This window comes from Mustela putorius, unplaced genomic scaffold (assembly GCF_011764305.1).
Source record: "Mustela putorius furo isolate JIRA1106 unplaced genomic scaffold, ASM1176430v1.1 tig00003853_pilon_pilon_pilon, whole genome shotgun sequence".
In the NCBI taxonomy this organism is placed as follows: domain Eukaryota; kingdom Metazoa; phylum Chordata; class Mammalia; order Carnivora; family Mustelidae; genus Mustela; species Mustela putorius.
The window spans coordinates 10946266-10971955 of record NW_025422005.1 but is presented as its reverse complement, the minus strand read 5'-3'; the positions used below and the strand labels follow the sequence as shown (position 1 = coordinate 10971955).

At 53.6% G+C, this 25690-nt stretch overlaps 1 protein-coding gene across 2 annotated transcripts in view; it reads right to left on the bottom strand.

Moving 5' to 3' along the window:
- Positions 1–24713, bottom strand: part of PLEKHM2 (pleckstrin homology and RUN domain containing M2) — a 38233-nt gene extending 13520 nt beyond the window's left edge. Inside the window, exons 1-4 of one of the 2 annotated variants that reach the window (XM_045063804.1) lie at positions 24532–24713; positions 1524–1630; positions 1090–1199; positions 501–600 (exon numbers count right to left, since the gene is read on the bottom strand). In XM_045063804.1, the coding sequence (XP_044919739.1) occupies positions 501–600; positions 1090–1199; positions 1524–1630; positions 24532–24591 (377 nt within the window). In that variant the 5' untranslated portion in view covers positions 24592–24713. The remainder of the gene's footprint in view (positions 1–500; positions 601–1089; positions 1200–1523; positions 1631–24531) is intronic. The other variant, XM_045063802.1, reaches the window with a different exon arrangement.
- Between the last annotated feature and the right edge of the window lie 977 nt (positions 24714–25690).

Here is a 25690-nt window from a genome sequence, read left to right as displayed (position 1 = left end):
GACGATGGTTACCGGCTTGGTCCCGACCTCCCTGGCAAGCTGTCTGTATTGAAACTGGACATGGGACGTCCCCACCGTCTGGAGGGCACCCAGCTCGGGGCCGCCTTCAGCCACCCCTTTGCCGTTCTCCTCCTGGCTCTGAAACCGCTTAGCACTTTCCGGCCACTGTCCTCAGACATGGGGTGTGCGGCACAAGGCTCATCTAGCTCTTAGCAGCTGCCCCTGACACTTTGTTCCTGCAGGAGCCCGGCCAAGGCAGAGCGCGCTAGTAAGGTCTGAGGCCCGGGGAGCGGACCGGGCAGAGGCAGAGCAGCGGGGGCGCCCGTACTCCTGGCAGGACCGTCAGAGGCAAGGTGCCAAGGGCCCTTCGGCCATCGCTGATGTGTCCACCACGCACCATGCCAGGCTGGGCCTCTGACGCGGCACACCATGGTGTCTGCTTATGACAAGAGTCTTTGGGACGAGGTTCAAGGGGAGCTCCGGGGCTGCGAGACACTCACTTGACATAGTACTTATGCAGGAGGCCCAGGTTCTCCTGGAACAGCCGCAGGTAGCTCTCCAGGGAGTTCTCGTTGAGCGCCAGGTACAGCCAGGCCCTGCCTGCACACGGGGGCGGGAGTTAACTGGAAGGAAGGTCAGGCTCTCTGGGCCGGGCGGCGGCAGGAAGGACAGCGAGAGTCCCTGAAGGGACCAAGCGCTCTGCTAGCCCCCTCCCCTGCCGGGAGGGCCGGGACCCCTGAAACCTGTGGTTTTCTAGTCAGACCAGAGCTGGTAGCAGCCCAGGGAACTGTGACAGAGAGCGCAGGTCATGACCTCCAGGGGGGCTGAAGCTTAAGGACTGGGCACCGAAGCTGCTGGTGCACAGCGATCCCAGCGCAGGGAGAGAAGCCAGGCTCCCCATTCCGGGCTCGGGTTCCCCTCAGCACCCCGCTCCCCTGCCCCCCCCTCGAAGCTCCAGTGACCTGTCGGGCACCGGCCCCTGAACGCCCCTCTGCCGTGGGACAGCACCAGGGGATCCACCTCCCGGGCCGGCCCTGAGGCCACGCCTGAGCCCCCGGCCCCCCGCGGCATCATCCCAGTGCCACTCACTGCGGCCCAGGTTGGTGGCCACATGCTGCAGCACCTCGATCTGTCGGACGGCCTCTCTCCGGGTGAAGTGCACCACGAGCACCCAGTAGCCCGACGAGAGGTCTTGCAGTCTGCGGAAACAGGACAGGGGCTGCCGGGACCGAAACGGGGCCACCCTGGGACGCTGCCGCCCGCCGGCCCAGTGGCCTGTGTGTCGGGCACGAGCTCCAGGCTGAGGGCGAGGGGCTCCCCGCGGGTCCCACAGGCAGGCACTGGACCTTCCCACCAGCGGCCCGGCTGCCACTGATCCTGTCCACAGGCCGTGTCCGGGGTCGGCTACAGACAGCCTGCGGTCTCCCCGAGTGGGGCACATCTCTGTCTGCCGAGACAGAGGCTCCCCGCGGGCCGTGCCTAGGGGTGCCCTGGGGTCTGTCTGGGGGCTGCCTCTGCCTTACCCGTACAGCAGGGCATGGTCCAGGTGCTCACACAGACGCTGCAGGACCTTGTCGTGGTTCCGGATGGCGGGGGTCTCCTCCTCACAGGCCGCAAAGTAGCTCTGCAACTGGAAGGAAAAGGAATCCGCCCGAAGTGAGAAACAGATAAAGGGGCGGGCTACAGCAGCCAGCTAAGACCCCCGGTCAAGGGATGCTGGGCCAGCTCTGTCCGCGGAGCACACGACGCTTGATCTCAGGGTTGTAGGTTCGAGCCCCATGCCGGATGTAGAGATTACTTAAAAATAAAATACTGGGGCGCCTGGGTGGCTCAGTGGGTTGAGTCTCTGCCTTCCGCTCAGGTCATGGGATGAGCCCCACATCGGGCTCTCTGCTCAGCGGGGAGCCTGCTTCCCCCACCCCCTGCCTGCCTCTTTGCCTACTTGTGATCTCTCTCTCTGTCATATAAATAAAAAAAATCTTTAAAAAAATTAAAGAAAAAAGAAAGTATTAAAAAGAAAAAACAAATAAAAGACGACAACCAGTCCAATGACATCACCATGGTGACCACCAGCTCTCACCCTGCAGCCTCAGAGCCCAGGCCCCGGAGAGGCGGCCAGTTTGTGCTCTGCACAGTGACAGCCTGAGGCCGGGATCTGTGTGCAGGTCTCAGGTGACGAGGTATTATCTGTATAAATGGTCCCCCGCTCCAGAGCCCTACAACACGCCTGCTTGGAGCGCCCTCTGCACACACTAAGGGCTGACGGGGGACCCTGGATTTGCCCAAGGAGACGGACAAGGTTGGGTAGGGGTCGGGGTCCAAGCCGGGCTCTTGTCCAGCCCTACACCGAGAAGGACACCTGTTTCCAGGCTGGACAGGTCACAGGGAGGGGGCGGCAGGCGAGCTGAACCGCAGCACGGAGCGAAGGCCGCGGAAGGAGAGAGCGGCTCTCTCTGGACAGCGCAGGCTGCGAGAGCAGGGGCCCTAGGAGACAAGTCTCTCCAACCTCGTTTTTGCCACACTCCGGTCGGCTGTTGCCCTTCTACTGGCCAGACAGGAGACAGACATACAAGAACACTCATCTCAGGTCTAAGCTTGGCACAGGACTGACGTGGTCTCAAGTGTTTTCTGGAGGCCGTGGTCGAGACAGCAGCAGCAGGCCGCATCAGCCGCACCAGCAAGCACGCGCTCCTGGCGGGAGGCCAGCCATTCAGGGCCCACAACAAAAATAGCCTCTCTTCCCCGTGGCCCCGGGTGAGCCCAGCAGCCCTGCTGGCCGGGGATAGACCCCAGTCCTGCGGGGTTGCCCTCCCTCCTGCGAGGCGGGCAAAATGGGCATGGGAGGAGGGTTCCTAGAGGCAAAAGAAAGCCAGGAGCCCAGGCGAGCGGCCCAAGTCCTTCCCAGAGATGGCCGGAGGTGGTCTTGCTCACTTCAGTACTGACAACACGGGTGTCTGGCATTTTCTTCTTCTTTCTGAAATCAGAGAGTCTTAGATGATAGAGCTGGCAGGATATTTCAAGATCTGGTGAACTCCCTTATTAAGAAAGCAAAATGGGGACGCCTGGGTGACTCAGTGGTTAAGCCTCTGCCTTCAGCTCAGGTCATGATCCCAGGATCCTGGGATCGAGCCCCGAGTCGGGCTCCCTGCTCAGCGGGGAGCCTGCTTCTCCCTCTCCCACTCCCCCTGCTTGTGTTCCCTCTCTTGCTGTGTCTCTCTGTCAGATAAATACATAAAATCTTAAAGAAAGAAAGAAAGAAAGAAAGAAATCTCACCCATTTTCTTGATTTTAAAAGTAGCCACACCTGCCACAATCCCCGAGAGACAGGGAAGAGCGATAAGACTGCACTGGTTTTGTTTAAATAGAGAAGGGGGTTAAAAACCAGTAGAGGTTAAGCTCCTCACTACGAAGGTCAGGGGGGGCGAGACCTGGGGCTCAGATGCCGTTCTCGACTCAAGAGACCTTTACAACAATCACTCCCAAAACAACATTTGCTCACCACAGAAACTCAAGCAAGATAGAAGTGTGTGTGAAGTAGAAAGACGTCCTGCCCCCCGCTCCCCACTGTCAACAGCTCGAACGTGTGCCCTCCCAACACGCTTCCTGCATATGCAGACTTAAAATTTAAAAAAACCGAAACCGGGTCACCCTCTACTCATTGTTCCCAAACGTGCTTTTTCTTAACAACGTCTGAAGCATCTATTTCCGTAGCATTACATACCGAGCGACTGCATTTTTCCAGGGCCACACGGCACACTAAAATAGGATGCTGTTAGCTAATGGCTGCTGTTTCCACTTCTCTGATGCCGCACGATACCGCAGTGAACCCCCGTGGGTCCCCGTGTGGCTACGTCTGTGTGGTGAGTGCTTACAACGGACCTGCAGACCTTTTAAAATGCTGGATCGATCTGCACTCTCACAGTGTCGGCTAATCCTGGTATAATGAGTCTAATTCTTGGCAGTCCAACTGGTGAAAAACAGTACCTAATTGTGTGTGTGTGTGTGTTTTTAAGATTTTATTTTAAGTACTCTCTATGCCTAATGCGGGGCTGGGAACTTACAAGCCTGAGATCTGGAGTCTCGTGCTCCTCCCACTGAGCCGGCCAGACGCCCTGGAACCTGATCATTTAAATTAGATTTCTCTCATCACCAGTGCAGCTGAGCATTCCTTTTTTTTTTTTTTTTCTTTTAAGATGTATTTATTAGTAAGAGATAGAGAGCAGGGGAAGTGGTAGAGGGAGAAGGAGGCTTCCTGCAGAGAGGGAGAAGGAGGCTGGACCTTGGGATCACAAGAGCTGAGCCTGAGCGGTGCAACTCGAGGCATGGCCACCTTGGAACATTCTTTTTTTTTTTTTTAAAGATTTTTATTTATTTATTTGTCAGAGAGAGAGTGAACGACCAGAGCCTAAGGAGTCAGAGGGAGAAGCAGGCTCCCTGACTGATGCCATCGATCCCAGCATGACCTGAGCCGAAGGCAGCTGCTTAACCAACTGAGCCACCCAGGCATCCCCAGCCGTTCCTACCACCTGTTTCTTTTCCCGTGAGCTGCTGGTTCAATCCACTCCGTCTTCATCTACTCGCCTCTTTCCTGATGGTCTGCCAGAGCTCTTTGCTGGTGGAGGATTCAATCCCGTGTGTTGCCTTGAACTATGTATTATTCTTGCCCCGAGTCAACTAAATTTTGCTTTAAATTTTGCTTATAGTGTTTTTTTGTCCCACGGAGAAACGTCTGTGTTTTAGGTAGTCAGATCTGTCAGCCTGGCCTCTCCCGGCTTCCTATCGTCCCCAGGCCAACACTGCAAAAGTACTTCTATCCCTCTATCGCTTTTTCGGCATTTATTTAGATCTTCACTTTTCATGTGGCGTGAGGTCAGGATTGAGCCTTATTACTCTGTGGGTGGAGAACTCATTTCTACGTTTATTAATGGTCACTGATTGGTGCATCTGTCTGTCACCTATCAAGATTATTTTAGCCAGCCCACTGCCAATTCCTGAGGAAGTCTCTGGTTTTTAATTATTTTTACTTTATTCATCATTTTGATTGGGCAGAACAAATCCACCCCACCCCTCCCAACTACTGTTTTTCAAAACTGTTTTGACTATTCTGGCACAATCTTTTAGAATCAAATTTCAATACAGTTCCTTTTTGGATTTGGAGTAGAATTATACTGAGTCCAGAGAAGATCTGGGTGGCGGCGGGAGGGAGACGGGACACAGTATCTTTACAACAATAAGTCTTCTCGACCAGGGACATGGAGTTTTTCTGCATTTAAGCAGGTCTTCTTTTCTGTCATTTGGCAAGTTCCACAGCTCTCTTCCGGCAGGTCTCACACCTGACTGCAGGTGGGTTGCATTCATAGGAGTACACTACGATTTAGGGAACGGTCTGGCAACGAGGTGACCACTCCCGCAGAAAGTACAACAGAAAGAGCATGTAACACGGTGGTGAGAAGTGGGGGCCGTGGGCAGGACGTGGGGGTGCAAAGCTTGGTTCGGCTACAATGGAGTGGAGCGCCTTTGGCAAACTGCACAACTGTCCTAACTCTCATTTTTGCTCATCTGTAAAATGGGAGAGAGCTGAGCGGTCTAGGTTAGCAGCCGCTAGCTACATGGGACTAGTTACATTTAAATTACTTAAAATTAGACACAATTAACAATTCAGTTCTTCAGTGGCACTAGCCACCTCTCGGATGTTCCATAGCCCCAGGTGGTTGAATGGCTACTGGACAGGACAGTGCAGCTGTAGAACATTCCCTCCTCGTGGAAGTCCTATTGAATGGTGCTATTTTGGGGAAAGGAATGATACAAAGCATGCAAAAGACTTACCATTACATTCTGGTAAGCATCAAGCATTCAGTAAATATTAGCCAAGCTTATTAAGAATAATGAAACCATTTTTTAAAAAAGATTTATTTATTTAGCGGCGCCTGTGTAGCTCAGTTGACTAAGTATCTGCCTTCAGCACAGGTCATGATCCTGGGGTCCTGGGATAGAGCCTCGTGTTGGGCTCCCTGCTCAGTGGAGAGCCTGCTTCTCTCTCTCCCTCCGCCCCCACCCACCGCCTGCTCTCTCTCAAATAAATAAATAAAAATCTTAAAAAAAAAAAAAGATTTATTTATTTGAGAGAGAGGGAGGGAGAGAGAGACCGTGAATGGGGGAGGCAAAGAGAATCTCAAGCAAACTCCCCACTAAGTGCGGAGCCTGACACAGGGCTCAATCCCAGGACCTTGAGATCATGACCTGAGCCAAAATCAAGAGTCTGACGCTCAACCGACCGAGCCACCCGGGTGCCCCAAACCCATATTCTTAGGGAACTAGTCACCAGTAACCAGTAACACAGCACTTGGTTGACCCTAACAGCAGAGGCAAGTAAGTGCTCTGCTCTCGGGAACGACCATTCTGTTCACTGGCTCGCTTGCGGGGATTCCAAAGCCTACTCTTTATTTATTTTATTTTTTTTTAAAGATTTTATTTATTTATTTGACAGAGAGAGAGATCACAAGTAGGTGGAGAGTCAGGCAGAGAGAGAGAGAGAAGCAGGCTCCCGCTGAGCAAAGAGCCCGATGCGGGGCTCGATCCCAGGACACTGAGATCATGACCTGAGCCGAAGGCAGCGGCTTAATCCACTGAGCCACCCAGGCGCCCCCAAAGCCTACTCTTTAAACACCTTCTCACGGCAGCTTGATAAAGATTTGCCATGATCTGGAGCAGCCTGCGGGGGTTCAGTCATTAAGTGTCTGCCTTTGGCTCAGGGCATGATCCTGGGGTCCTGGGATCGAGCCCCGAGTCAGGCTCCCTGCTCAGCGGGAAGCCTGCTTCTCCCTCTCCCACTTCCCTTGCCTGTGTCCCCTCTCTCACTGTGTCTCTCTGTCAAATAAATAAATAAAACCTTAAAAAAAAAGCTTTTGCCACGATCTCAGGGGAGAAGGTGTTCTTGATCAGTGCTGCGGCCCAGCTCGGCTCCTGAGAGGAGGAAGAAAGAGAGAGGGAAAGTCTATGAACCTAAGACGAAGAACTTCAGGAGCTGTGTCCACGGCTCAAGCTCAGACTTGGGGAGTGGGTCAGCAGAACGCGACATAAAGGGGAACAGCAAGGAATTCTCCCTTCCCCGCGGAGAGGCCGTGGCCAGGAGCCCCTCACCGCGCCCTTAAGATCGGCAGGCTTGGGGGCGCCTGGGTGGCTCAGCGGGTTGAGCCGCTGCCTTCGGCTCAGGTCATGATCTCAGTGTCCTGGGATCGAGCCCCGCATCGGGCTCTTTGCTCAGCGGGAGCCTGCTTCTCTCTCTCTCTCTGCCTGACTCTCCACCTACTTGTGATCTCTCTCTCTGTCAAATAAATAAATAAAATCTTTAAAAAAAAAAAAAAAAAAGATCGGCAGGCTTGGAAAGAACGGGGGAGTGGGAAGGAAGCCAACATCCCATCAACAAGGGCTCTGGGGCAACAGAATGTAGGGAATGAGGATAATGAACGTTTAGGTCGGCCTGAAGCAGTTTCCAGCCTGTCTCCCCAAGGACTCCTCATCACGCGCGACACGTGCTGCCGGAGCTGACGCCAGGTAGGGTTAGCACCCGCTTTTATCAAGTGCTTATTACAGACACTGGGAAGCGCAGAGTGGGTAAGAGTATGGGTTCTGGGGTCAGACAACCTGGATCTGGGCGTGGGCTCTGCTGTTCACTCACCACATAACGCTGGGCAAGTGCTTTCACCTTCCTAAACTCAGTGTCTGCATCTGTGAAATGGGCTTAGCAATGGTACCCTCCCTATAGGCTGCTGTAAGGGTCAGATGATATTTACACTGTTTTTATCCTGTGATGATGACACACTTTACCAACACTCTGCAATCACCACAGCAATTGCATAAAGTAGGTCACAGAGCTAGTAAGTGGCAGAGCCAGATTGCCTCAATCCAGGTCTTTCTACCCGGGCTCAAGATCCCTGAATGAATAATGTGTATAAAATGTCACCCCCCCCCCAAAAAAAAAGTCACGCTCTGATCTAATGTGCTGCGGGAGAACCCAAGAAAGAGCAGTGCGGTCTCTTTTTTTCAAGCCACAGAACTAAGCTTTTTCACCAGGGGGTGGAAATGAGCTCAGCGTCTTCTGCAGGAGCTCTTCTTCTTGGAAGATGGACTAAGGAGAAATGCCAGTGCAACCATTTTTAAGAAAAAAGCTTGCCTCTGACTCTCACCATGCTTTTGCTCCACACTGGCATCTTCCCAGCGGTGAGGAAGCGTGCTGTTTGGCTAACGCAAGCCGCAGTTGCTCCAAGAAGCGATCTTTCCCACTTCTGGGAAGAAATACATCCTGTTCATGAGATTCCCAAGTAGTTCTGAGTATTTCCTTTCTGTCTATGTAGATTTGGGAGAGAGGTGGAAAGCATCAGAGCAGGGGCCACCAAACTATGGCCAGTGGGTCTGCCTCCTATTTTTATAAATAAAGTTTTATTGGAACACAACCATGTCATGTATTTCTGTATTATCTACAGCTGCCTTTTTTTTTTTCCCCCCTAAGTAATCTCTACACCCAACCAAGGGCTTGAACTCACGTCCTCGAGAGATCAAGAGTTACGTGCTCTTCCAGTTGAGCCAGCTTGGCACACAGACCTGCTTTTGTGCTACGCTGGTAGCATTGAGTAGATGCCAGAGACACTGTGTGGCCCAAGGAACCTAAAATGTTATCTGGCCCTTTACAAAAGAAGTTCGCTGACCTTTAGATCTAGAGCCTTGAGAAGAGGTGGCAAGGCGTGCACACCTGTGACGGGCTGGGCTGAGAGGTGTCTCTTGCCCAAAGCAGTTCAGCAGTGACCAGAGGGAAGGTCCAAGCCTTGACGATTCATGTATTTCAACAAGTATCTCCTGAGAACCTACTATGTGTGTATCAGATAATCATCTTACACAGAAGTCCCTGCCCTTGTAAAACTTACATTCTGGTGGCAGATGGAGATAACTATGTGCATATACATAACATCATGTTCAGGAGTAAAAATGTTATAAAAATAGGAAAATGAAAAAAAAATTTTTTAAAGGAAAATGCAGGGTCTAGGGACTCTGTTATAAATATGGGGTCTGAGAAGATCTAGCTGAGGAAATGACTGGGGGAGGAGTTATTCTTGTTAGAGGGGCAGGAGGTGCAAAGGTCCTGAGGCAGGGGCAACAGTAAGGAGACAGGTGTGCCTGAAGCTCAGGACGTGATGATGTGAGTGGTTTAAGATGAGGTCAGAGGGCAGCCAAGGGCCACATCGTGTCATACGGGACATAATAAGAACTTCATATTTTATTACCAGTTTGACGGGAAGTTATGGGAGGCTGAAAACAGGGACTTACCATAGTTTAATATATATATTACAAGGCTGCTGTACCTTCCGTGCTGTGTATACACAGACTCTGGGAAGCCATGGTGGGGGCAGGGAGTCTGGCTGTAGATAGATAGTGGAGGCTTGGAGCTGGCTGTAGTGGCAGAAGTGGGAAAGGGTCAGGTTTAAGATCTCATGTGAAGGTGGTGCCCCAGAGATTTATTTATGGATTAGATGTGAGGTATGAGACAAAGGAAGGTGCCAGGACGATTCTAAGGTTTTCGGTCTGAGCAACTGCATGGGGGTGCCATTTCCAGGTCAGGGGGAGTTCTGCTCTGGACATAGTAAGTTCAAAACACGGCTCAGATGTCTACGTGGAGATGTCAAGCAGACGGCTGTGTAAATGGGTCTGGAGCTCAGGGAGAGGTATTTAAAGCCGTGGAATCGGACAAGGTCACCCCAGGAGTGCGGGAAGCACGGCTCCCGAGTGCCGAGCCAGGACACGCCAACGTAAGACCGGGGTCCTCACCCAGTCTGCAAAACAGAACCACTTGGAAAGAGGAGAAAAAGAATCATGCCCAGGCACCTTCCCAGATCAATTAAAGCAGGAACTTTGGAAGTGGAGCCCAGGGACCAGCATTTTTTAACGCTCTCCAGGTAATTCCAAGGTCCAGCCTGGCTTGAGGATCACTGCTTTAGACTGGGAAGGTACAGCCAAGATGCGGGTAGAAAATCTGGACTGTGTGTGCTCCAGAAGCCAAGTGAAGAAAGCTTCCCAAAGGAGGGAATGGTCTTTTTTTTTTTTTTTTTTGAAGACTTTTGTTTTTTAAAAAATTCTTAAGTAATCTCCACACCCAACATGGGGCTTGAACTCACAACCCTGAGATCAAGAGTCCCATGCTCCTTCAACTGATCCAGCCAGATGCCCCAGGAATGATCCCTTCATCCGGGTCATAGTCCCATGAAAAGGGAGGTGCTGGGAACCCCGAGCAATGTGAATGGGGCGCCTGGGTGGCTCAGTAGGTTGAGCGTCTGACTCTTGGTTTTGGCTAGGGTCATGATCTGAGGGTGGTGACACTGAGTCCCACGCCCAGGGCAGACTGCTCGGGATCCTCTCCCCCTCCCTCTCCCTCCCTCTCTGCTCCTTCTAGGGCTTGCACGTGCATGCTCTCTAAAATAAATATATTTTTAAAAATTTTAAGGTGTGATAGTGGTATTAGGTTATGTGAGAAAAGAATCCTCACCTTTGAGCAATGTTTACAGAAAAATTCATGGATGCGTGGGATCTGCTTCAAAAATAACAGAGGGGGGCGCCTAGGTGGCTCAGTGGGTTAAAGCCTCTGCCTTGGGCTCAGGTCATGACTCCAGGGTCCTGGGATCGAGCCCCATATCGAGCTCTCTGCTCGGCAGGGAGCCTGCTTCCCCCCCACCCTCTCTCTGCCTGCCTCTCTGTCTACTTGTGATCTCTGTCAAATAAATAAATAAAATCTTTTTTAAAAAAGTAACACAGGGGTACAGTTGAGCTGTGGAGAGACTTCAGCTCACCTTACTGCCTACTATTAGTTGGAGGGAAGAACGAGCGGAGGACGAGAAAGGGTGGACGGACGGAGCGGAGGAGACGTTAATACAGAAAGTTCCTTTGACCAGTCTTGTCAAGAGCGGCCAGAAAATGGGAGCGGAGTGCAGGAGAGGAGTCCTCCAGCAGGAAAGACGGGATAGCAGTCACGGCCCCAGGGGAGGGCGGCAGGGATGGGAACCCAGATGCAGGTGGGCTGGTGTGCTCGAAGGTGGCAGAATGAACTGTGCCCGTAAGAAGGAAATTTTAAAATAAGCAAGGTCCTTAACGATAGAGAACAAACTTAGGGTTGCTGGAGGGAGGCGGGTGGGGGAGGAGCGAGACGGCTGAAGGGCATTAGAGGAGGCGGTGATGACCACTGCGTGTTGTACAGAAGTGATGAATCACTGAATTCTACTCCTGAAACCAACATTGCCCTGTATGCTAACTAAACTTTAAATTAAAAAAATAAAAATAATAAAAACAAGCAAGGTCAGCTGAGAATGAAGAGAGGCTTGAAGATTTAGAGCAATTTTTTTAAAGCCACGGTCTCCCTAAAGTCCTCTAAGTCAGGCATGTTGCCAGACCACACCCCAGGTCGGCCACGCTGCTTGCCTTTCCCTGCTCCTGATTCTTGGGGTACACCCAGGCACCAGCACAGGGGAGTGCTGGGCTCAGCCCACCCACTCTCTCAAAGCCAGGGGGACGGCGGGCAGGCTGAGCACCCTGGAAAGACCGGCCATCACGAGGCCGTGCCAGCCCCCGTGACTGCTGGGAAATGTGGGTGGCGCACTCCAGCAAGCCAAGAAATGCCTGACTCAGGACATTTTAATTAGGGTTAGTCCCGTGCTCTGCTCTGAGCTGCAGCCGGCCTTCTGCGTCTTCTCTCTCTTACGGACCCATAACCGAGAGACGGTTTCTATTTCTGCGGCTGGTCCCGAGAAAGCCTTCCAGAACTGGTCCCTGATAGGTTAACTCAAAGATGGCTATGAAACATTATAAATGGCCCGAGGAAAATAAAGACGGTCACAGGGGTCCTTCCTCCTCTCTCCCTGGTCAGTCAACCCCAAGGGCGCCGTGATGCTGCCCAGCAGAGGGACGGGAGGTCCAGACTCTAGCAGCTACCTGCTCACAGGCTGCACTGGGCGGGGCGGGGGAAGGACTGCAGGAGGGTCCCCAGCCCTGTATTTACAAAGCAGGATAAACATGCCTGCCCCGACAACGGTAAGGGGGTCCACAGGGTAGGACAGACACAGTGAACTGCCCGACCGCTGCGGGCTCCCTCCCGGCTTAGCACAGAGCGTGCACACGGCTCAGGCGGGAGAGACCGGCCCCTCCGACCCCGGCCGGCCACCCTGCTCTCTGGGAGACAGTGGCAGCCCTGAGGGCTCCTTGGACCACGTATATTTAGATCAGGATGTTTAGAACAGCCTCGCACACCACGTCCGGGAGGGGGAAATCCAAAGGCAGGGAAACCCCACGGAACGAAGCGAGGGACTGCCACCTGTCCTCAAATCACCTCTTTTAGAAATGAAATCCATCATGGCCCTGGGTTCAGGAGCTGAACTCGAACGCAGAGCCAGCCTGAGCTGCAAGACCCCGCAGGGCCCCCGAATCCTCCGGCTGCCTCTCTCTCTCCCCAGCTGCTGCTGCTGCCGCTGCCGGTGCACTCTCGGGGAGGGATGAGCCTTACAGAAAACGAGGGGGCCCTGCCTGCCTGGCCTTTGGGATTCTAGTCACAGTGAGTCCTGCGGGGTCACACTGGCCCTGGGGGCCTCACGGACATTCGCTCTTTGTTCCAAAGCGGAAACTCGGAGCAGAGGCAGAGGTCAAGCCATGAGCAACCATGTATCGCCTTAGCTTTGGGGTTGGAATGGCCCTAAATCCTGATTCCTGAACTCCCCTGGGAGGGGACCCCACCGTGGCTCATCCATAGCAGAGACCGCTGGAAAGGGGTCGATGTGGTCAGAACTACTCAGATCCACCCAGGGAGCCCAGCATCACAGGTCCCCACCGGGACCCTGCGCTAGCAATCCGCACTGGCTTCAGGCACAGACTTGTGGATTTGAGAAGGCCCGTGCTCACCGTCCCTCCCCACAAAATAAACAAGTAAACAAATACACAAACGAGGCAGGCCAGCTGGAGTCTTAGGTCTTAGCAAAACTTCTTGAGAATAATAATGTCTGGGGCGCCTGGGTGGCTCAGTGGTTAAGCCGCTGCCTTCGGCTCAGGTCATGATCTCAGGGTCCTGGGGTCTAGTCCCGCATCGGGCTCTCTGCTCAGCAGGGAGCCTGCTTCCTCCTCTCTCTCTCTCTCTCTCTGCCTGCCTCTCTGCCTACTTGTGATTTCTCTCTGTCAAATAAATAAATAAAAAATCTTAAAAAAAAAAAAAAAAGAATAATAATGTCTGATCCAAGGACTAGAAGGTCTGGGCCAAGAGCATGTCTGCAGAGAGGCTCCGCTGGAATCACGACAAGGCTGGGACTGGCCGGGTGGAAGGATTCCAGAATCTAGGAGCAGAAGGACCCCTAGAAATCACCTGGGTACAAAGCGAAGTTTCCTGGGGTGCCCCGCATTGTTGGGGGGAGTCAGAGTGAGGCTAACAGTGAATGCAAGTTTGACTAAAAAAGCAAAAAGAAAGGGGGTACCGGGGGGGGGGCTCAGTCAGTTAAGTATCTGCCTTTGGATCAGGTCATGATCCCAGGGTCCTGGGATCGAGTCCCGTGCCGCGCTCCTTGCTCAGCGGGGAGCCTGCTTCTGCCTCTGTCTGCCTCTACCTGCTGCTTATGCTTGCTCGCTCTCTGTGTCGAATACATAACTAAATAATTTTTTTAAAAAATTAAAATTAAAAAAAGAAAAAAAGAAAGAAAGTCAGGCTACTGAATGTGCTGAAGATCAGAAGAATGATCTGATCCTTACTTTGCTGGCAGGAGAACGGGGCCCAGGGTGGTGAAGGTGCTTCCTGCCTCTTTTGGCTTCGTGCGGTGGTCCTTGTGCCTTACTGTATCATCTGGGCCTGGAAGGAGCTGTTCTTGGAGCTCCTTCTGCTTCCATCGCCCCCGGGGGTAAGGCAATAGTCAGGGGTGCCTGCTGTAACCATCTGGGAAGTGCTCATCCCCGCGTCTTACTGAGAGGGGCCTTGGGCCATTTCCAGGGCTCTGCAGAAGGGGAGCTGGGGTTGGGGACAAGGGCAGGAACACCCTTGTTGCCTCCCTCCTAGACAACATGAGCGTGTCAGCAGAGGTTTGGGCCCACTGGGTGTCTGCTGCTCCAGCAACCCGGGGCCACCTGCAATGTTTCTGACTTACTCCTCTAACTTTATTTTATTTTATTTCATTCTTTTTTTAAGCAGGCTCCACACCCAGCGTGGAGCCCAACATGGGGGTTGAAATTATGACCCTGAGATCAAGACCCAAGCTGAGATCGAGAAGCTCAACCAACTGAGCCCCTCAGGCGCCCCATGACTTAACTGTCCTAATTTTATTTTATTTATTTAGTTTTTTTAAAAAGTTTATTTATTTATTTATTTGACGGAGACCACAAGTAGGCAGAGAGGCAGGCAGAGAGAGAGGGGGAAGCAGGCTCCCTGCTGAGCAAAGAGCCCGATGTAGGGCTCGATCCCAGGACCCTGGGATCATGACCTGAGCCAAAGGCAGAGGCTTTAACCCACTGAGCCACCCAGGCGCCCCTTAACTGTCCTAATTATAAAATCCCTTAGCCTGAAAAGCACTGCTTTCCCAATGACAATTACGGTAGATTATGGAGCCAGAAATCACTGCTACGTAAGAACCAGAGACACAGCAGCTCAGAAATGCTCGGCCTGGTTTCTTGGAAGGCATGAAAAACCCTGTCCATCTGTCAGCTCCTCTGCCCGGGAGAGGCTCGTGCCCAGGCTGGGTGGCATCCTAGGGCTGACTGGCCCCATCTGAGTCACCATGCGGGGTGTGCTGTTTGTTTACCATGAGCCTGCACTGCTTTGTAAGCAAAAGGAATGAAATCAATGCTTCTTAACCATTTATTTGCAACTAAATACACCCAATTAGAAGGGCTTTCTTTCCTACCGCCCAAATCGCTAACTCACGGCCCCTTTGCTGGAGAGTCGGCAAGCTCTCTGCTTTTTTGGCAGCTCTGTGGAAAGATATGGGCAGGAAGGGGGGGGGGTGCGGGGAGAAAAGGCTAAAAAAAGCAGGTACTTGCATTATCCCCGGATTTCATCTTTTGTGTGTGCTTTCTCTGGGGTGTTGGAACAGTGAGAGCAGAAGGGGACAGGCCTGGCTGGGCAGGGAGCGCGGGGGTAATTTGATGGAATATGGTGTCCAAGAGTAGTTAAGTGCCTCCCCTTCCTGGAGAAGGAGTGTCCCAGCCACAAGGTACTGCAACTGTCCTGCTTCCCAACGCAGTAGGGGGCTCACCCTGTCACGGCGGGACTGAGAGTGGGGGTCCTTTCAAAGTGGGGACGAAAGTGGCAGGTGTCTCTGCTGAGGTGGCTAGGCAAACACCACAGCCCTAGAAGCCGGCCAACGGCCCGGGAGGACGTGGCCCATGCTCTGTGCCGCACTTCGGCCCCTGGGACAGAGGCAGGCCCTGTTGCGTCAGGGGCCGCGTTCCGTGGCATGTGTGGCCCTGACAGGAAGAGGAAGGGAGTTTCTCGAAGACTGGTTCGGTCTTTTAAAGCCTGGGAGCCTCACTGGTTTTGCCTTCAGCTTTCACTTCCCCTCTCCTCAGCTGTACCTGCAACAGGACCTCTCCAACGCGCCCCGCACCCGACGGCCATTTTGTTGCCCCAGAAAATGCCATCAGGTCACCGTCTAAATCACAATACTGGTGATGGTGCGACATGTCAGAGGTTCACGATGTAAATACAGGGTCAGGAAGCATGACAACAACTCCATGGGTTACACACTCATACTGGCCATTAACGGACACGGGGACAGCTGCGTAGACACCCAACCCACTGTGGGTCGCCGACTGTCTTCTCGGTGGGTCCTGCTCACTGCTGGTTCCCAGTGACTGGAGGAGTCACTCAGCCAACAGCTGTCCAATGAACACACGGTTTTAAGGAGGCCTGGCCTACACAACTGACCCGAGAGGATGGATTATCTGTTGTAATTTCAAGACAGACATCATGGGGACGGAAAAGGCCCAGAGTAATGGAAAGAGCAACAGCCAGAAATGTGGGGCAAATCCAGGTCTGCCCCCTTATGGGCATCAGAATCTGGGGCAAGTTTCCTCTCCAAACCTCATTCCACGCCGGTATTAGATCGGGCTCACGGCCTAGCCTGTGAGTGTGCCGCAAGCCGGGCGCGGGAAATGCGTGTAACCAGCAGGGGCTGAAGAAACTCAACGCAGGGATTCGTCGGGTGCTACTACCCTGCTACCTCTCGTGTACTTGGCCATTTCATGTCGCGGTGGTCTGTGACACCCAAAATAAAGAACCTAGGGACAAAGTGTGAACAGAGATTGACTACATACCAAAATTAACTTTAGAGATTTTTGCAGATGTCAAGGTTACACTAGTCCTTTCCTTGTTCTCAAATATCATTGCGTTTCTTAGAATCTCTTAATCCCAACTCTTAAGCACAGTTATCCAGGGAGGAGAGCTGATTCTAGGACCCTTCCTTCCTTCCTTCTTGATTCTTTCCTTCCTTCCTTCCTTCCTTCCTCCCTCCCCCATCACTTATTTCAGTGATCTCTACACCCAGTGTGGGGATGGAGCTCATGACCCAAAGATCAAGAGCTGCATCTCTTGTGACCGAGCCACCCAGGTGCCTCTAATACTTCCTGATGTTTTGGGGGGGGGGTTGTTTTTTGAGAGAAAGCATGCATGTGTGCACACACGCACAAGCACTGAGGAGGGGCGGAGGGAGGGAGAGAATCTCAAGCAGACTCCTCACCTAGTGCAGAGCCTGATGCAGGGCTCAATCTCACAACCCTGAAATCATGCCCTGAGCCGAAATCGAGAGTCAGACACTTAATCGACTGAGCCAGCCAGGCGTCCCCTTCCTTATGTATTTCTATAATGCTTGTGAAGCATTCAAGAAAAGGGGGGAACAATAGGCTGCCAATACATAACACAGGGGACCATGGTTGTGTGGCAGGACCAGCTACTGTGCAAGATGGAGGACGTGCTCTCAGGACCCTGGATGGTCATGGTGAGCAACAGAACAATGACCCGAACTTCCAGCTCCTGCCAAAGGCACTCTCCCTGAAACTGCCCTTATTCTCCTGCCTCAAAGGGAAGTTCTAGAATGTTCCCACCTTAAGCAAGCAGCCAGAAGGACAGAGCTGGAGAGGAAAGTTCACCCAAACCAACGGGCCCTGCTGTCTCGTGTGGTCGCTCCCCCCGCACTGCAGGTCCCAAGCTCAGACACCTGCTGCTTGGTTTCTCAGCCAGGCCACCTGGGAGCAGAAACCCACTGCGTTCTCAGACCAAAGGGCCCCGCCAGCTTCAGTAAAGAGAGGGCCCAGGGTGTGCCTCGATGGGATGGACGGACCCCCAGTGTCTCAAGGCTTCAAACAGAAACCTAATGTTAGAGAAGCACTTTGTAAAAGGAAAACCATGTCCTCAAACTGAACGGGCAGGCCTTGGGAAGGGCAGCGACCGCTTATTATCCCACGCTGGGCCTGGGCAGGATCACTCATGGGGTCGGGCGCACGTTCCCGGGCTTCCCCGCGGGGAGCCTTCGGTTCCCTCACTGGAAAGGCTCCATTCTGTGAGAGAGGAAAGGAGCACAGAACAGTCAGCGCCAACATTAGGACACAGGCAGGGGGAGAGGGATCGAGGAGAAGCAATCCTGACCCTTAGTACCGCGTGTGCAGGTGTTTTCTCTAGAGCTCGGCCCCGGTGAGTCAGGTCACTGGGGATTTTCAGAGCTCTTAAGACTTTTAAACTCTTCAGAGTTTTTCCATGAAGCCAGAGAGCACAAAACTATTGATTGAAACCCAATGATCAATATATTTCCCACATATACAGAAACACAAGAACCTGTCTAGAAATCACCTGCCCTCGCTAATCTGCAGTGAGCTCTCCAACCTAAGCTATCTGAGGGACGGGAAAATGGTGAGGCGCGCCCACCACCCCTGCCAGCCTCTTCGGCCGCACTCACAGGCCCAGTGGGACAACACAGCTGCGGCTTCTTCTCCAACGTGAGCCGAGCCCCACCAGGAGACCCAGCCTGAGCTGCTGGGGCAGCACGTGTGTGCTGGGCAGGAGACCCGGGTGAGGGGAAGGTCTCCTGACCTACGAACATTCGTTCCCTGGATGGCTACTTTACTAAAACCCAGGGGCGCCTGGAAGGCTCAGTCAGGTCATGATCGCAGGGTCCTGGATGGAGCTGTCAGGCTCCCTACTCAGTGGCTGTCTGTTTGTCCCTCTGCCCCTCCCCCACTCATGAGCTCTCCCTTTCTCAAAAAAATAAAACCTTAAAAAAAAAATCCACATATCTGCCTTATTTAGAGCCAAACCGGAGCCGAGGAGACAGAAAGCAGAGGTCATTTACTTTTTATTTTACACATTTCTGAGCTCTTTGTGTGCTTTTATTTGTTTATTTATTTTATTTATTAAAAGATTTTCTTTATTTGACAGAGAGGGCGAGAGAAGGAACACAAGCAGGGGGAGTGGGAGAGGGAGAAGCAGGCCTCCCGCTGAGCAAGGGGGACTGATGTGGGGCTCCATCTCAGGACCCTGGGATCATGACCCCAGAGGAAGGCAGATGCTTAACTAACTGAGCCACCCAGGTACCCCTGTTTGTGTGCTTTTAAAAATAACTACTCGTATTTTAAGAAAAAGATTTATCTGTCACAGAGAGAGCATGAGGACGAGCAGGGGGAGCAGCAGGCAGAGGGAGAGGGAGACGCAGACTCCCCGCTGAGCAGGGAGCCCGATGCGGGCCTCCATCCCTGAGATTAGGACCCAACCCAAAGGCAGATGCTTCATGACAGAGCCCTCCAGGCTCCTCACAAGTACTCATTTTCTTAGAACACCGTCTCATTCTCTTACCCTAGTCAGTGTCCTTTACTGGATGCCACATCACCTCCTTAGGCTGGTCGCCTCTGGTCACCTCCTCCATACAGCAGACCCCCTGCCGATTCTCTACCCCAGGAGCTGCCATTATAGTGCCTTCATACCACCAACCAGGATCTGAAGTCATCTTTGTATGGTGTGTCTACTAACGCATCACGGCGTCTCTCCCTGAAACACCCGCGGCTCGAGGGCAGGGATCTGATTGGCCTTGCGAACTGCTACCCCTGCCCTCCTAGGGCCTAGGACCCTAGGAACAGATGGGGAGGGGGCAGCGCTCAGTAAATACTTTTGAAAAACAAAACACAAGGACTTGTGATGGGATTTACCAATGTCCATATTCATTCCACAAGCCTGATATGATACACAAAAACACAGCTGCCACAGAGATTTGATTACCTACAAGCCCATCTCACTGATTGCTTGGAAGGTGACCCATAGCCTATGCTGATGAGGATTTTTCTGCTTTTTTGTGTGTGTGTGTGTGTTTTAAAGATTTTATTTATTTATTTGACAGAGAGAAAGAGCACAAGCTGTGGGAGCAGCAGGCAGAGGCAGAGGCAGAGGCAGAAGCAGGCTCCCCATGAAGCAGGGAGCCTGATGCAGAGCTTGAACCCAGGATCCTGGGATCATGACCTGAGCTGAAGGGGGTTGGTTAACCAACTGGGCTGCCCCCGTGCCTCAATGAGGACTTTTTACACTCGCTCTCGGGCACATATCCACAGTACAGCCCGCCGAATGCAGCCCGCTCCTGTCCATAAGGGCTTAGGGAACGTAGCCGCTCTCCTGTGTGGGGGAAGGTCTGTGGCTGCACCTGACTAGAAGAGTAGCACCGAGAGGCTGCAACAGAGACCAGGTTGGCTGAAAACCACCTGGATTTTATGGAAAAGTCTGGCAAAGCCTGAGCCCGAAGAAACTGAGAAGAGTCGTCTGAGGTTTTGACTGCAGGGCCCACACAGGCACTGGCCTGGCAGTAGCTGGTGTCTCAGCCCGGGGGCACGCTTAAGACTGGTCTGTCACCTCAGAAGACCACCCGATGTCCCCACGTCCTCGGGGATGTTTCCGCTGGTCCTTCTATCCTCAATGGCTGCTTCTGCTCTTTCTCGGTAGAAACCAATCTGTCAAGACTCAGATAAGCCCTCCTTGTCTGGGGGTTTCTCCTTGCTCTAGTGATTTTTTTTTTTTTTTAGATTTTATTTATTTATTTGGCAGAGAAAGAGAGACACAGAGAGAGGGAACACAAGCAGGGGGAGACGCAGAGGGAGAAGGAGACTCCCCGTTGAGCAGGGAGCCCCATGCTAGGCTCGATCCCAAGACCCTGGGATCATGACCCGAGCCAAAGGCAGATGCTTAATGACTGAGCCACCCAGGCGCCCCACTCTAGCAATTAAAAAATATATATATATTTTATTTATCTATTTGAGAGAGAGAAAGGGAGAGGGAGAGAGAACACGCTTGCACTCAGAAGAGAGGGAGAGGGAGAAGCAGACTCCTGGCTGAGCAGGGAGCCCGATGCATGCCGGGCTCAATCCCAGGACCCTGAGATCATGACCTGAGCCAAAGGCAGATGTTTACCTGACTGAGCCATCCAGGCATCCTGCTCTACAGATTTTTAAAATTCTCCCTCCAACCATCACACAAACCGCTGGGGGACAGAGGCTGCTTCTTACTCATACTCCGCGTGTACGCCTCCAACACACTCCTCCAAAACAAAACAGAACTCTCGTAAAAACCACTGCCTTGGGGCGCCTGGGTGGCTCAGTCGGTTAAGTGTCTGCCTTCTGCTCAGGTCATGATGCCGGGGTCCTGGGATCGAGCCCTGCATGGGGCTCCCTGCTCAACGGGGAGTCTCCTCCCTCTGCCTCTGGCTCTACTTGTGCTCGCAAGGGCGCTCTTTCTCTCTTTCTGTCAAATAAATAAATAAAATCTTAAAAAACCATTGTCTTCCCTCCCCTGGAGAAGACGGTTTAGCAGAACCACATGCCAGCTCAAAATGCCAGCGCGGTCTTGGGCTCGGACAGCTCCCCGCACTGTTAACACGTCGGCAACCGCAGGCTTCGTTATCTGCGCCTGGGACGTTTCTGCCTCCTCTCCCGTTCCAGAACCTATGGAACCGGCTTTTCATTCAACTGTACTATTAAACTCTCCAATTCTCTCTAACCCCCTGAACCCTGCCTCCATATCAAAACACAGGTTCCCCTGGGCCCCGGCGGGCTAACAGCCCTGTCACCTCTCCTGGGTTAGAGCCCCTGCTCCTTATCACAAAACCTGTGAAGATGACTGAACTCAACAAGACTCCTTGGGGAGAGCGGCTACGCCTGGGGGTGTGGTTCCTGGGAGGAGGACAAGGGAAGCTTTTGGGTGACAGTGGTGTTCTGTTTTCCGATGGGAGCTGGACGTGTATGTGTGTTCACCTGGTGAGAACTCATTCAGCTGCACACTTAGTGTAAATATATTCTATTTTCTGCAGGTATGTTCTGCTTCAATAAAAAGTTCTAAAATACCCTTTGCCTGGGCACCTGGGTGGCTCGTTTACCTGTCTGACTCTTGGTTTAGGCTCAAGTCATGCTCTCAGGGTCAGGGTCATGGGATCAAGCCCCACGTGGGGCTCTGAACTGGGCATGGGACCTGATTGAGATTCTCTCTCCTTTCCTGCTGCCCCTCCCCCTGCTCTCTCTCTCTCTCTAAAAATAAATACATCTTTAAAATACCCTTGGCAAATATAGTAACACACAATGGATCTTTTCTGTTGCAGAAACATACAACTCATTTTCTGCAGGCAACATCTAAAAGGATGGGCAAGACCATTTTACTAGCAGCAGGGCGAATGGAAGAAAAAAAGACAAAGCACTATCCAGGAGCTAAATAACAAATTTCGGTGAGACTGGTGTTCAAGGACAAATGTGACCCCAAGGCCACCAGCCCTCACTGCCCTTGGCCTAAGCCTATCCCATTGGTCTTAGGAGCAGATACTCTGGTTCAGAAAACCAAATGCCCTTCATGATGCAAGAATACAAAACAGTTCCCTGAAACACAGCACACAAAGAAAGAGGGTACCAAGTCCAAATGATGTTGTATAACAGCCCTTAGGTGGTAAGGCACTTAGCCATCTTCAGAACCTTGTAGAAGGAACTGGCTCTCCCACAAACAGAAAAAGCTAGGGCTTGTGCTATGGACTGAATGTCTGTGTCCCTCCCCTCCAAATTCGTAGGCTGAAATCCTACCCTAGGGTGATGGTATTAGGAGGCGGGGCCTTTTGGAGGTGCTGAGGTCACGGGGGTGGAGCCCTAATCAAAGACATTGGGGCGGTCCCCTCTGCTTCCCCCAGGTGGGGTCGCAGGGGAAGTAAGCAGTCTGCAGAGGGAAGAGGGCCCTCATCAGAACCCAACCACGCCAGCCCCCTATTTGCAGACTTCCAGAATTCAGACCGGCCAGTGAACACCTGCTGTTTACAAGCCACTCAGTCCTTGGGAGCTTGTTACAGCAGCTGGAACAGACTCAGACAGCTTAACTAAGGCTGGGTCGAGCGCCCTGCTCAACATTCTATATACGCTCTCGTTAAATTTTCACAGCCTTGATTTTATCCCTGCTTTTATAGATGAGAAAAATGAGGCATAGAGAGGTTCAGGAACCTAAGGTTAAAGGGCTGCTAATTGGCAGGACACGCAGCCACGCTCCAGAATCCCTGTTCTTAACCATGAAGCTAGAGTCTAGAGTCATGCCTTTGGTTGTGATTTCCCCGGGGATGGCTTCCTGGTTGCTCCTGTGGGACTTCTAGCTTCAAGCGTGCATTACAGCTCAATAAAACGTGCTTAACTGACGCGCAGGATTACAAGAAACTTGACAAGCACTCTCAACTCCTTCCTAAACAGCAGCCTGATCTACAGAGTGAATCTCTGTTTTGAAAAGATTCATGCTTACAAAAATGGCAGTGTCCGTGTCTACCCGCTTTCTACCAGAACTTTCCCCCATTTATTTGTTGGAAATCCAGAGACAAGACACTTGGCTCACCTGAAGCCTTTATCAGCCCAGATTAGATTAGAAGTGTCAGCAGTCTCCCTTTCTCCTCCATTATGAAAGATCTATCGCTTTTTTTTTTTTTTAAGATTTCATTTATTTATTTGGCAGAGATCACAAGTAGGCAGAGAGGCAGGCGGGGGTGGGGGGAGCGGGGAGGGGGGGCGGGAAGCAGGCTCCCTGCTGAGCGGAGAGCCCAACTGGGACCCTGAGATCATGAGCTGAGCTGAAGGCAGAGGCTTTAACGCACTGAGCCGCCCAGATGCCCCAAGGTCTATGGCTTTCAAACAAAGCATTTGCTTAACCTGAACTCCTTAAGTTAGCAAAAACTCTACCCCAATTGCATCAGCAAAGCTCAGGAAAAAGTAAATAAACAAAACTTTTGTCCCATGTCTGCAATGTTACTTTTAGTTATGCTTTTAAGAAGAACATTTTAGTAAGCTCATTTTGGATCTACTTTTCTTTTAAGCCACATCGATCTCAATGAAAGCTAAAACTGCCAGTCTATGTCGCTTTTGAGGAATTTACGTGTGTGGCGGGGCTATTTAAATATAATAGCTGATTTAATGAATCATCTTCATGTTGGTTTGTTGAATTAAAATTATCTGATGACCCTTTCCTCCCCCCTCTAAATCATTCCCAGTTTCTAAAACTATCAGGTGAGAAGGAACTCAAATTGGGGACAGGGAGCAAGATAAATATTTTCATTCAACCGCCTTCCTCAAATAACTGTCAATTCTGGTTTGGTTTAAGAAAATAGGACCAGGGAGCCTGGGTGGCTCAGTGAGTCAAGCTGCCGCCTTCTGTTTGGGTCATGATCTCGGGGTCCTGGGATGGAGCCCCGCATCAGGCTGTCTGCTCAGCGGGGAGCCTGCTTCCCCCTGTCTCTCTGCCTACCTCTCTGCCTACTTGTGATCTCTGTCTGTCAAGTAAATAAAATCTTAAAAAAAGAAAAAAGACAACTGGACCTTTTCCAGATAAGCTGACTTCCTCACACCTACAGTGACACGCTGTTAATAAGCAGGGTTTTTTTCTACCTGGAATTGGGGCAATGATGTCTACTGCAGGAAGCCCCAGACAGCAGCAGAGTGTCTGTGTGCCACCAAGTTCCATGGGTCACCACCCAAACTGCAGTCCCCAGGCACTTGGGGTTCTCGGTCAAAGCCCTGAAACTGCCATCCTTGAGCAAGACCATGCAGGGAACTTCCCGGGGCCAGAGGCGGCGTCACCTAGAACCCCGAGAAGCGGCGGCGGCTCACGCCCCGCCGCCGCCGCGCCCCGAGGAGCCGGGGCCGCGGTGCGGGGACCGGCGGGTCGCGGCGCCACGGAGTGACGCAGGGCCCCCGCCAGCCCCGGGGGAGCTCCGCGGATGCTGACCTCAACTTTGCTCTTTACAAACAGCTCGGAGGCCGCCGCACTCACGTGAGCCGCCCCGCTTCCCCCGCAGCGGTCCCCCGGCCCCCCGGGGTCGCGGAGGCGAAGGGCGGTGTCTCCGAGTCCCGGGGACGCGAGGGACAACCCCCCCCCCCGCCGCCACCTCCCCGGCCCCGGCGAGCGACCCCCGGCGGGGGAAGGAGGGAGTAGGGGGCGCCGGATGTGGGCTCGGCAGGGGTGGGGGGCTCCGGCCGCGGGGCGCAGGCCGCGCTCACCTTCTTCACCGACAGCGAGATGTTCTCCAGGATCCGGTCCTTCACCTCCCGCGGCTCCATGGCGCCGCCGCTGCCGCCGCCGCCCCGCCGCCGCCGCTTCCCGCGCCGGGGGCCCGGGGCCGCCGCCAACCGCTGCCGCCGGCCGTGCGGGGGCTCCGTCGTGCCGGCCGCGGGGCCCGGCGCCCGCCGCCCGGCCCTCGCCTCGCCCGGGCCCTCGCTCCGCCGCGGCCCGGCGGCTCCGGAGCGCGGCCGGCGGGGAGGAGGCCGCGGGCTGTGCGCGGCGGCGGCGGCGGCGGCGGCGGCAGCGGCGGCGGCGGCGGCAGGAACTGATGTCAGGCGGGGCGGCGCCAAGGCCGGCGGTCGGGCTGGGGCGTCCGCGCCCGGAGACCCGCCGCACCTCCGGCTGCCGTCCCCGGGCCCCCCGGCGCCCGTCGGCCCCCAGCCCCTGCGGCCGGGGACCCCGGACTCCCCCACAGAGCCGGGGCCGCCGAGCCCCAGGCCTTGTCGGCTCACAGCCCCTCGGGCCGGGGGCCGCGGAGACCCCCGCAGCCCGCCGACCTCAGGGCCCCCCAGATCCCCGCAGACCTTGGGCCCCTTCGCCTGCTCTTGCCAACCCACAGACCCGGGTCTCCCGAGGCTCCTCCGCGACCCCGAGCCCCTCCACCCGCTCCGGCCGGGGACCTCGGAGGCCCCCACAGATCCCAGGGATCTGGAGAAGCCGCCGCCCCCGGCCCCGCCGGCCAGAGACATCCCCTCAGCCCACAGAGCCCACCTGTGCCTTCCCTTTCCTTGGCGCAGAGGCCCCTGCCATGCCCGGGATCCTGAGACCCCCCTGCCCCGTCAATGCACAGACACTGGCTCCCCTCACCCCCGAGACCCAGGGCCCCCGGCTTTTGGCAGCATAGAGACCCGGGTACCCCCAACCCCGACGGACCCAGAGACCCCAGCCCTCTGGCCCTCACTGGTTGCCCGGCCCTCACCCGCCCAGAGAAGCCAGCCCCTCTCCTCAGCTCCTTACCCTCCCGGCCCAGTCTTAAACTTTGAGGCCATTTCAGGTCCATGGTGCTCCTCCCCACCTCCAAAACACACCCTCTGCACTTCCCCCTTCAATCGCAACACCCACTCTGACTCTTAGCCATATACAATTCTTCATGGGTCC